At 35.0% G+C, this 12245-nt stretch overlaps 1 protein-coding gene across 4 annotated transcripts in view; it reads left to right on the forward strand.

Annotated features, from left to right (window-relative positions):
- NIPBL (NIPBL cohesin loading factor) overlaps positions 1-12245 on the forward strand; it is a 196286-nt gene that overhangs the window by 142794 nt on the left and 41247 nt on the right. For all 4 annotated transcript variants that reach the window (XM_033179374.1, XM_033179378.1, XM_033179376.1 and 1 more), the window contains 9 exons: positions 255-337; positions 1953-2085; positions 2938-3081; positions 5216-5305; positions 6357-6571; positions 6672-6774; positions 7976-8074; positions 8169-8315; positions 10801-10935. In XM_033179374.1, the coding sequence (XP_033035265.1) occupies positions 255-337; positions 1953-2085; positions 2938-3081; positions 5216-5305; positions 6357-6571; positions 6672-6774; positions 7976-8074; positions 8169-8315; positions 10801-10935 (1149 nt within the window). The remainder of the gene's footprint in view (positions 1-254; positions 338-1952; positions 2086-2937; positions 3082-5215; positions 5306-6356; positions 6572-6671; positions 6775-7975; positions 8075-8168; positions 8316-10800; positions 10936-12245) is intronic.

Raw genomic sequence — 12245 nt, forward strand, 5'->3', positions numbered from 1 at the left:
CGGCCTCCCAAAGTGCTGGGATTGCAAGCTTGAGCCACCGCGCCCGGCTGTCTGTATTTTTATTTGTTTCTATAAAGTTTTAAAATATGCTTAGTGTGCTAATTTTGGTTCTGTCTTTATATATAATAGAATATTTTAAGCATTTTAGTATTTAAATGTATTACCCCTCTTCAGTAATAACATGACAATAGCAACAGGGCTAACTTATTGATTACTTCTTGTATCTTTATAAACTCATTCTTTTTTCCTTCTAGGTTGACCAGGATGTTGTCATTACCAACTCTTACGAAACAGCTATGCGAACAGCCCAAAACTTCCTCTCCATCTTCCTTAAAAAGTGAGTAAAATTAATATAAATCTGGTTTTTCTTTCCACAGTATAGAGAATAGTTCGGTTTTTTTTTTTCTGTTTTTTTTTTTTTTTTTTTTTGAGACAGAGTCTCACTCTGTCGCCCAGGCTGGAGTGCAGTGGTGCTATCTTGGCTCACCGCAAGCTCCGCCTCCCGGGTTTATGCCATTCTCCTGCCTCAGCCTCCCGGGTAGCTGGGACTACAGGTGCCCACCACCTCGCCCGGCTAGTTTTTTGTATTTTTTTTAGTAGAGACGGGGTTTCACCGTGTTAGCCAGGATGGTCTCGATCTCCTGACCTCGTGATCCGCCTGTCTCAGCCTCCCAAAGTGCTGGGATTACAGGCTTGATCGTTTTTTAAAAAAACATGAATCCAATTTCCTGCCATAATCTGAACCTTGAATACATCTTCCTGACGCTTCGTTTCTTCATCTTTAAAATGAGGCAATTGGAGTATTAAAAATCTAAAATTGGGATGGGACTACGGGGGGAAAAAAATCTAAAATTTTGTGAATTTTCTTATATGTTAGACTCCAGAAATTAAAGTACTAAATTAAAATTCTGTAATTTGTCTTCAGTAAATTTTGGAGAATTTTCCTATGGTACCTGAATAGGAAAGTTTGTGAAGTGATGTTACTTAGCCTCCATCAGAATTTTTTTTTTTTTTTTTTTTTTTTTTTAATGAGACAGAGTTTCGCTCTTGTTGCCCAGGCTAGTGTGCAATGGTGCGATCTCGGCTCACCTCAACCTCCGCCTCCCAGGTTCAAACGATTCTCCTGCCTCAGCCTCCCAAGTAGCTGGGATTACAGGCATGCACCACCATGCCCCACTAATTTTTGTATTTTTAGTAGAGACGGGGTTTCCCCACGTTGGTCAGGCTGGTCTCAAACTCCCGACCTCTGTTGATCCACCCGCCCTGACCTCCCAAAGTGCTGGGATTACAGGCATGAGCCACCACACCCAGCCTAGCCTCCGTAAGAATTTATGGTGATCTTGGCCGGGTGCCGTGGCTCACGCCTGTAATCCCAGCACTTTGAGAGGCCGAGGCAGGTGGATTACAAGGTCAGGAGTTCGAGACCAGCCTGACCAACATGGTGAAACCCCATCTCTACTAAAAATACAAAAAATTTAAAAATTAGCCAGACATGGTGGTGCATGCCTGTAGTCCCAGCTACTTGGGAGGCTGAGGTAGGAGAATCACTGGAACCTGGGAGATGGAGGGTTGCTGTAAGCCGAGATCATGCCACTGCACTCCAGTTTGGGTGAGAGCGAGACTACGTCTCAAAAAAAAAAAAAAAAAAAAAAAAAGAACTTGTGGTAATCTTTTAGGTAGAAAAACAGTGGTCATTTTTTTAAAAATGTGTTTCACTTGCAAGAAAAATATTAGTTTTGGTTAATAAATGAATTCTCTATAATTAAGGAGAAAGTGGAGTTTGTGAAATAAATAGACTCATTTCAAGCCATATTTTATTTAATGTACTTTTATATATCTTGTTACTAAACATAGAGAAAAGAAAACTTAGCCAACAATTTCAGTCATGTTGGTAGACAGATGACTGACATGTTGTCACCTAAATTGACATCCTTTTCATTGTTTTTGAACAGATGTGGTAGTAAGCAAGGTGAAGAAGATTACAGACCACTGTTTGAAAATTTTGTTCAAGACCTTCTTTCAACAGTCAATAAGCCTGAATGGCCAGCTGCTGAACTACTCCTTAGTTTGTTAGGGAGACTGTTGGTAAGAGTATAGCATTTAAAGATTATTAGATTACTAGAAGACAACATAATGAGGATGTACTCTGATTCACAGATGATGAATTCTTTAAAAATGTGTAAGGAAATACGAACATTGCATCTCTTTTTGCATGTGCATAACTGTACACAATATTGTCAGTACCTTGTAGAAAATTTTCGAATGTTGTGAAGTTTGGTGCTTTCATTTCATTACATAAGATAAGAAAACAGTGCTTTAACAATTTTTTTTGTGGGGGGGAATGTTATACTGTTAAAAGCATCTCAACGAGTCATAAGTTACTCGTTTCAAAGCATGAAAATGATTAATGTAGACTCCTTATCATCTTTAAGAGTATTTCTACAAATATATGGCATTTTGTAACCCTCATGTAATGCAGTAGGTAAATGCAAAGAAATACTGTGACTCTCTTTATTTTTAAACTGCATTTGAATTTGCACAATACACATTGTTACAAAGCTTCTGGGACCTTTTGTGGATGGGAAAATATGTTAATACTATTCTGAAACTATAATAACTTTCTATAGGCATCAGAATTCCACCCTAAGAAATTTGTATTCAGTAATACCACATTTTGTGCAAATACACAGTTGAGCCTACATATTTAAAGAGTTATGTTGTTCTTAAGGAAGTTTAATCTGTAATTTTTTTAGTCACATGAAAATGTTCAGATTCCAGAAAATCAAAAGGCAAAAATGACTTTATGGGACAGTATCACAGGGAAAAAAAAAGTTTAAATTTTAAATTATACAATTTAGTTTGGGAATTTATATGATAAATTGCTATTTAAAATATATTGTTATAAATTATTAAATCAAAAACTATTTTGATGTTTAGGTTCATCAGTTCAGTAACAAGTCAACAGAGATGGCTTTAAGAGTGGCATCTCTTGATTACCTTGGAACCGTTGCTGCACGGCTGAGGAAAGATGCTGTTACAAGCAAAATGGATCAAGGATCTATAGAACGCATTTTAAAACAGGTACTAAGATACAGGATTAAAATTGTGGGAATAAATAATAGTTGTTTTCTTTAGATGTCCTTCCATTACTTTTGCATTTCATTTTGTGGATTCAAAATAAGATTTTTACTTCTAAAAGTGGACTTTTCAAAGCCCCAGGGAGAAATTTTAAGACCTGAGAATGAATTGTTTAGTCTAACAGGGACTTCTGAATGGTTCATATAAATCGTTTACTTTCTTTTTGTGAAGTACTCTTAATAATGTATAATGGTGTTTTATATTTGATTTAACATAAATTTTATTTAAGTTTTTAATTTACTGAACGGTGATTTAGCATACCCAATAAGATTGTTTTGTACTTTTGAATGTTATGTATCTTATACCAAGGAGGTGTGAGGAGAGCTTTTTTATACTTTATTAGAGAGTTTTCATATGGGGGAAAAAAGTGTTTTATTGCTTTTTTTTTTTTTAATGTGGATAAGGTGGTAATAATAAAGTTATGTGAGAAAATTGGTGAGGAAATTATTTTTAATCCTACTGTATACAACTTCTGTTTTCATTTTTTTCTAGTCTTTTTTTATGCTCATAATCATATCCATGTTGGTAGAAATGCCTCTAATTTTTTTTTGCTATAGTTCATGTTTTGAAATAATTTCAACCTTAGAGAAAAATTGTAGGAATACTACAAAGAACTCCCGTAAAAACTTCTTGCAAATTCCTCAATTATTGACAATTTACAAAATTTGCTTTATCATCTTTCAAAATATAGATGTATGTGTGTCTGTATATGCATTTATTTAAAATTTTGTTTTGAACCACTTGAAGTTGCAGACGTGATTCCCTCTTTACCCCTGAATTCTCTAATGCAGTGATTTTCAAAGTGTGATCCCCTTGACAGGTAGCACCAACATTAAAATCATCTGGGAACTAACAAGTTCATTTCTAACAAAAATACAAATTCTTAGGACCCTCCCTGGACCTACTGAATCAAAAACTGTTGGTTTAGCAAGCCCTCCAGGTGATTCTAATGAGTGAATGCTGAAGCTTGGGAGCCACTGCTTAGTGTATATTTCTGCAAACAAGAGCTCTCACTTAAATATCTGTAGTACAATTATCAAAAGCAAAAAATTATCATTAATATAATATTAACATCTAATATAATACTACAGTACCTACTCTGGTAAATTATAATTTGTTGCTGTCATTATTTTAATGCTCAAATCATCCTAGATTTGATCAATGAGAACCCTTTAAAGCTGGCTTTTATGTCCTTTTGATATGTTCCCATCATAATTTGAGGGCTTGCTGTCTAGAACAAAAAGGTGTTTCAGGCAGATCTTTTACCTTCCCTACCCTAGCACTGGGATCAGCTGTTGCTCCTAGGAATCTTGGTTCCTTTTATTGGTGAATTGTGATGTAGAAACCAAGATCTAGTTACTGGGTGACTTACTGTATTTCTTAAAGTGGGCCTGGAACTTCTTATTGCCATGTATGGCTATGTTGATTATACATTGTGCAACTCAAGGGGAAGGATCATTTGTAAATTTTCATGACTCCCAACGCGTATTTCCAAAAGCAAATTCTTCCTACCTCTGAAGATTTAACACATTTTTCTGATCATTTTTATGTCAACTACCTATGAGCTCTTTTTTTTAAAAAATGACATGTAGTTCATAAAAATAAAGGCTAGGTGCAGTGGCTTAAACCTATAATCTCAGGAGGGTGGACTATTTGAGATCAGGAGTTTGAGACCAGCTTGGTCAACATGGTGAAACCCTGTTTCTACTAAAAATACAAAAATTAGCCAGGCATGGTGGACCATGCGTGTAGTCACAGCTACTAGGGAGTCTGAGGCAGGAGAATTGTATGAACCCAGGAGGCAGAGGTTGAAGTGAGCCGAAATAGTGCCACTGGACTCCAGCCTGGGCAACAGGGTGAAACTCCATCTCAAAAAAAGTAAAACAAAAAAGGCAAACTTCAGCTATCAGTGTATAATATTTTTCAGAAATACTATTTTTCTGTTTCCTTTTAGTTACTGTGGTTGTATTTTCATCTTTAATATCAGTTTTTCCCTGAGATTTGTGTTTACAGTTAGATGATTTATAAAAGCACACCAGTAATACCTTTTATTGTTCTTATTTGGTGTATTCTATAGGTTTCAGGAGGGGAAGATGAAATCCAACAATTGCAAAAAGCCTTGCTTGATTACTTGGATGAAAACACTGAGACTGATCCTTCACTAGTGGTAGGATTCTTTTCCCCTTTTTTGGAGATATTAAATGTTTATTTAAATTGGGTTTAAGAAAATTGGGAGGTAGCATGAAGAAGAGGAAAACTTAAGTTGTTTGGGATATTTATTTTCAAAACAAAGGGATACTTGATAATCTAAACAGAAAAGAATGCTTTGAGTTGATTTGTCTTATATGGAATTCTGGTTAAGGATACTGTACTGTCCTAAAATTGTGTGACAAGAGAAATATTTGGAAGTCTCTCCATAAGTGATCTTTGAGACTAGGCTAGGTCATTGTTCTCAGAGTAAGTATGGGCCAGGTGGTACATGAGACGATCTATAAGCCTGTAAAAATAAACTATTGGATTTATATATATATTTTTTTTAATATAATTTTACTTTTATTTCATGTATGTTACATAATGTAACCAAAATATTAGTATAAGAGGTTCATGTACAAAATTTGTAAACTGTTATTTGAGAACATTATACATAGAGGTATTTTATTTTATTTTTTAACTGATGGGATATGTAATTGAAAGAAATGGGATACTACTAAGCTGTTCAGCCAAATACTGCAGATTTTCAGTTTGTATTCAAATGAACAGATTTACAGGTGTGTCTCAGTGTTAAACTAGTTCAGTGACAGTTGTCTTGTGTGTTTCTTGGAGAACTAACATTTGAAAACAGATGAAGTCTTCTACCTTCAGCATTTTATCCAGTTGATATAAACTTTCCTAGTCGACCCATCATCTGTCTAATTTTGTCATGATATTGTCCTTGATTAAGTAGTTGATAATAGTATTCTATATTTAATACACTTGTGTTTATCAAATTATCTTGACATCATTAAATATTGGAACATAGTAAAATAATAAGTTTTCTAACATTTAAGATATTCTAAATTTTCTGGCTTTCTTAAAATCTGTTTTTATCACATGGGAGTTGTTATAAAGTAAACCTTAAAATTTGTATTCCTGTAATGTAAGCACTCCAACTTTATTACTTAACTTGGAAATCTTGTTGCTAATTTCATCAAGCTCAAGTCTGTCTAATTTCTTTCCAGTTTTCTCGTAAATTTTATATAGCCCAGTGGTTTCGAGACACGACTCTGGAAACAGAAAAAGCAATGAAATCACAAAAAGATGAAGAATCATCTGAAGGAACACATCATGCAAAGGAAATTGAGACAACTGGCCAAATTATGCATCGAGCTGAAAACCGAAAAAAGTTTCTTAGAAGCATTATCAAAACCACACCTTCTCAGTTTAGCACATTAAAGTAAGATCCAAGGAGAAAACAGTTTACATTTATCTCCTTGATATCTAGATACCTAAGTTACAAAAAAGAAAAATAAATTTTTAATGACTTTTTGTTGCAGGATGAACTCTGATACTGTGGACTATGATGATGCTTGCTTGATTGTTCGATACTTGGCCTCCATGAGGCCGTTTGCCCAGAGCTTTGATATTTATTTGACACAGGTAAACTGGACAAGAATTCCTTATACAGTGATGTTGATTTTTCTGATTCTGGTTGCTTGTGAGTAGTATATAATGTCATTCATTGTTGAGTACAGTACTCAAAAGATCATAGATGTAGTGTTTGTTTTTAGGTTTTGTATTAAAATGTCCGACCAGGTGCAGTGTCTCACGCCTGTAATCCCAACACTTTGGGAAGCCAAGGCAGGTGGATCACCTGAGGTCAGGAGTTCGAGACCAACCTGACCAACATGGTGAAACCTTGTCTCTACTGAAAATACAAAAATTAACCAGGCGTGGTGGCACGCATCTATAATCCCAGCTACTCGGGAGGCTGAGGCTGGAGAATCGCTTGACCCTGGGAGGTGGAAGTTGCAGTGAGCTGAGATCGTGCCATTGCACTCCAACCTAGGCAACAAGAGGGAAACTCCATCTCAAAAAAAAAGTCCTTGTTCTACATCCCTTTTACGTATTCTTGTTTTACAAATAAATTGATACATGTATGTTTGTATGAATGCACACACATACGGTGTCAGTAGAGTAAGTGACATTATAAAAACATTTAACTAAATCCCAGCACTTTGGGAAGCCAAAGCAGGCAGATCACAAGGTCAGGAGATCAAGACCTTCCTGGCTAACACAGTGAAACCCTGTCTCTACTAAAAATACAAAAAATTAGCTGCCATGGTGGCACATGCCTGTAGTCCCAGCTACTCAGGAGTCTGAGGCAAGAGAATCGCTTGAACCCGGGAGACAGAGGTTGCAGGGAGCTAAGATCATGCCACTGCACTCCAGCCTGGGCGACGGAGCGAGACTTCATCCCAAAAAATAAAATAAAATAATAAAATAAAATACAAAACATTCAACTACCAAATTATGATTTAAATGACACTAAATATCTTTGATTCAAGTTACACATAGCAAGGGTTTAGTGGGGCTACAGGTTCTGCAAATGAAGCCTAACAATTGAAAAACAGGTTTAATTGGATAAAGGAAAGGCTCCAAAGTATGGACTGTACACTTAACACCTGTATTGATCTTTAAGTTAAACTTTCAATCAGTAGAAAAGATCCTTTACTCATTTATATACAGATTAAAGAGAGGTAAAATAATAGATTTGTTTTCTTTTGCATGTTTTCATGCTATTTTTAATTATATGTTATATATTCTAAAATTTACAAAAATGTCAATGTTTGCTTGGCAGATCCTGCGAGTTCTTGGTGAAAATGCAATTGCTGTTCGAACAAAAGCCATGAAGTGTTTGTCTGAGGTTGTTGCTGTAGACCCCAGTATTCTAGCAAGGGTAAAAAGCAAAAATGATTCTTTCTTTTCTATTGAAATTGGAATATTCACTCTATTTAGGTATAAATTGCTTTTTTTTCTTCATTTTTCTTTAGCTTGATATGCAACGAGGTGTTCATGGACGATTGATGGATAATTCAACTAGTGTCCGAGAAGCAGCAGTAGAATTACTAGGTCGATTTGTCCTTTGTCGACCTCAGCTTGCTGAACAGTATTATGATATGCTGATTGAAAGAATATTGGTATGTTTGTTTGTCATTTTTATAATGATTCATGAATATAATTTTGCCTTTCAAGTATCATGTTTTGTTTTAAAGTGTTAAGCTAGAAAAATAAATGTACCAATTATATATTTATATTGTCTAATTTATGAACTATTGCCACTTTCTAAACAAGTACATATTTTCAAGAATAGCCCTTGCAATATCATAAAACAAATCATTGGTAATAATTGGATTCCTTTTTTCAGTTGCTATTTCTTTTTAATTACACCAGTTTACAATGAGTAGATGATAGGAGCCACAGGGATAGTTAAATGTTTTTGAACAAGAATTTAGAGTGATTTTATGTATATATGCATGTATGTATATATATAAACAAGAAGAATTATTTCAGTGAGAGACAAGTACAGAGCACTGGTATCTGACAATATTTTTGGATCCCTTATGTGCATCTTCTTGTTTCCTTAAAGCTGAGTAATGATGAGCTCAGATACCTACAAGTTAAGCCCAAAAGTTCTTTGAGGTTTAAGAATAAACTTAAGAAGTTCTGCATACATCATGGAATTCTCTGGCTCTGAAGCATCTTTCTGAAAAATAAAAGGAAACATTGGCATTAGGAAATATCTGTGGAATCTCCACACTACCCACTGCAGGCATATTGACTTACTGTAGAACTCAACATAGATGCACTAGTGCACAAAATCAAGTATTACCTCAATGACAAGAGTTTATTTTGTCACCCTTGGCCTAGTATCAGAATATTGTGTGACAGAAGTATAGAGTAATTTTTAGCTTCAACTAGGCATAAATTTTGGTTAAGAAACAAATAATTTAGAGAAAGGCTGGAAAATTTTTTTTTCCTTCTTAGGGTTTCCATCACAGGATTCCCAAATATCTAATGAACTCTGGTATTGGTAACCCTAGTAAAATATCCTAAAATATTTTGGGAATTGCTAAAATCACATAATGGAGATTAATAACTTTGCACACTACATGTCTGATGCTTTTTATTTTTAAAACTCTAAATATGAAAGTTTGTTAAAGAAAAATAGTACAGGCCGGGCGCGGTGGCTCAAGCCTGTAATCCCAGCACTTTGAGAGGCTGAGACGGGCGGATCACAAGGTCAGGAGATCGAGACCATCCTGGCTAATACGGTGAAACCCCGTCTCTACTAAAAAATACAAAAAACTAGCCGGGCGACGAGGCGGGCGCCTGTAGTCCCAGCTACTTGGGAGGCGGAGGCAGGAGAATGGCATGAACCTGGGAGGCGGAGCTTGCAGTGAGCTGAGATCCGGCCACCACACTCCAGCCTGGGCCACAGAGCCAGACTCCGTCTCAAAAAAAAAAAAAAAGAAAGAAAAATAGTACAGTGAACACCCTTGTACCTACCTCCATACTTCATCTGTACTTTCTGCTAAATTATTTTAAGTCAAACATTTTTTACTACTTTTCTTGTGAACACTTCAGTTTGAATCACCAAAAAAATGATACTGTGCTGTATAAACAAACCACTATCTCACCCAAATTAACACTCTCTAATATCATCTGAATACTAGTCTTAGATCCTCCGTTGTCCTAAAAATGTTTTTTCATTCTTCTTTTTTAAGAATCAGAATTCAGTCAAAGGTAATATGTTGCATTTGGGGGTCATGTCTTCAAATTGAAGACTATATTCTTCTTTTTTTTTCTTTTTTACATACTTCCCATATGACATTGACTGATTAAAAAGGCGTGATCCTTTGTTACCTTCCCATGCTTTGTTTAATTTAACTTGTGTTTTGTATCTTTTATAAACCATAAGATAGGCCAGGTGCAGTGCCTCATGCCTGTAATCCCAGCTCTTTGGGAGGCTGAGGCAGGTGGATCACACAAGATCAGGAGTTTGAGACCAGCCTGGCCAACATGGTGAAACACTGTTTCTACTAAAAATACAAATATTAGGTAGGCATGGTGGTATGCGCCTGTAATCCCAGCTACCTGGGAGGCTGAGGCAGGAGAATCACTTGAGCCTGGGAGGCAGAAGTTGCAGTGCGCTGAGATCGCACCATTGTACCCCAGCCTGGGCGACAAGAGCAAAACTCCATCTCAAAAAAAAAAGAAATAACCATAAGATAATGCCAAAGGTTTGATTAGATTCAGGTTAAACAATTTTATGAAGTAACTTTATAAGTGATACTTCGTGTGCTGTTTAAGTGCCAGACACTATATTAAAGCTTACGTTTGTTTTCTTGTTTAATTTTTACAAGCGTATACTTCTAGTCTTGTGTCCAGGGCTTAACTATAAAATATGTTTCTATATATTAGATATCATACTTTAAAAGTAAAGACAATATAATAAAACCGCATTTATAGTAGCAGTAAGAAAGCATGTAAAGAGCAAATATGTCAAATGTGTTTATCATGTTAACAAATAGCGAACATACTGCGTGTGGATACGTGTTTTCTAATTTCACACGTAAGGCATCTCACTTTTTCTGACACTTAAAAATACCTTTCTGTTTTTAGGATACTGGTATCAGTGTCAGGAAAAGAGTAATAAAGATTCTCAGAGACATTTGTATTGAACAGCCAACATTTCCAAAAATCACAGAAATGTGTGTAAAAATGATTCGCAGAGTCAATGATGAAGAGGGCATTAAGGTAATGTTGACTTTTAAATTTATTTTTCATTAATGTTTAAAATAAGTTAAATGTTTATTGCACCTAAATGTTGATTTTAAATATATCCAAAAACTTTACAGTGAATCATCGTTTTTAGTTTATAAACTTAAGAAAAATACTTTAATACTTTTTTATTTCTAGATTTTTATTTTAATTATTATAATCTGATCTTAACCAACCAGTTCCACAATGATAAGATCTATTTAAGACTGGCCATAGTAGCTCATGCCTATAATCCCAGCACTTTGGGAGGCCAAGGCAGGAGAATGGCTTGAGGCCAGGAGTTGAAGATCAGCCTGGGCAACATAGTAAGAATCCTATTTCTATAAAAAATAAAATAATGTAAATAATTTTTAAAAATTTCGCCAAACATAGTAGAGCGTGCTTGTAGTTCCAACTACACTAGAGACTGACACAGGAAGATTACTTGAGCCCAGGAATTCAAGGCTGCAGTGAGCTATAATCTTGCTGCTGCACTTCTGCCTGGGCAACAGAGTGAGACTCCATCTCAAAAAATGTGCATGTGTGTGTTAATTGACTTATTGATTGTTATTATAGAGATTGCATTATATTCAAAGGTTTCTCATGGATTATTTTAATTTTCAAATGTTATGTTTTTACTTTTCTAAATTATTAGATAAATACTTTGTTTCATTATGTTAAGTGAAATAAGCCAGGCACAGAAAATAGCACATATTTTCACTCAAATGTGGAAGCTTAAAAAAAATTTATCTCATAGGATAGAGAATAGAATGATGGTTAGCAGAGGGAGGGAAGGGTTGTGAGGAGTTGAATAAAGACGGGTTGGTTCACGGTTATCAAAAATACACCTAGAAGGAATAAAATTTAGTATTCAGTAGCACAATAGGGTGACTATAGTTAACAATAATTTATTGTACATTTCAAAATAACTAGAAGAGTGGAAATGGAATGTTCCTAACACAAAGAAATGATAAATGCTTCGGGTGATGGATACCCCAGTTATCCTGATTTGATCATTATACATGGTATGCTTGTATCAAAAGTTCAAATACACTTCATAAATGTGTACAGCTATTATGTATACATAAAAAAATTTTAGTCCTAAATTCTTTAGTAAATTTACATTTATATGTAATAATATATATAATTCTTTTTTTAAGTTTAGCAAACACTGTAACAACAACTTCTCCAAAAGCAGTAAATACATTTTTTAGTTTGATCATAAACATTTGAGTGTATAGTATGAAGAAGTTCCAGGCTAGGGATAGTATCACCCATTCATATTGTTTAAAAATTAGTTATTTATA

The sequence above is a fragment of the Trachypithecus francoisi genome, unplaced genomic scaffold (assembly GCF_009764315.1).
Source record: "Trachypithecus francoisi isolate TF-2019V2 unplaced genomic scaffold, Tfra_2.0 Lachesis_group2, whole genome shotgun sequence".
Lineage (NCBI taxonomy): Eukaryota > Metazoa > Chordata > Mammalia > Primates > Cercopithecidae > Trachypithecus > Trachypithecus francoisi.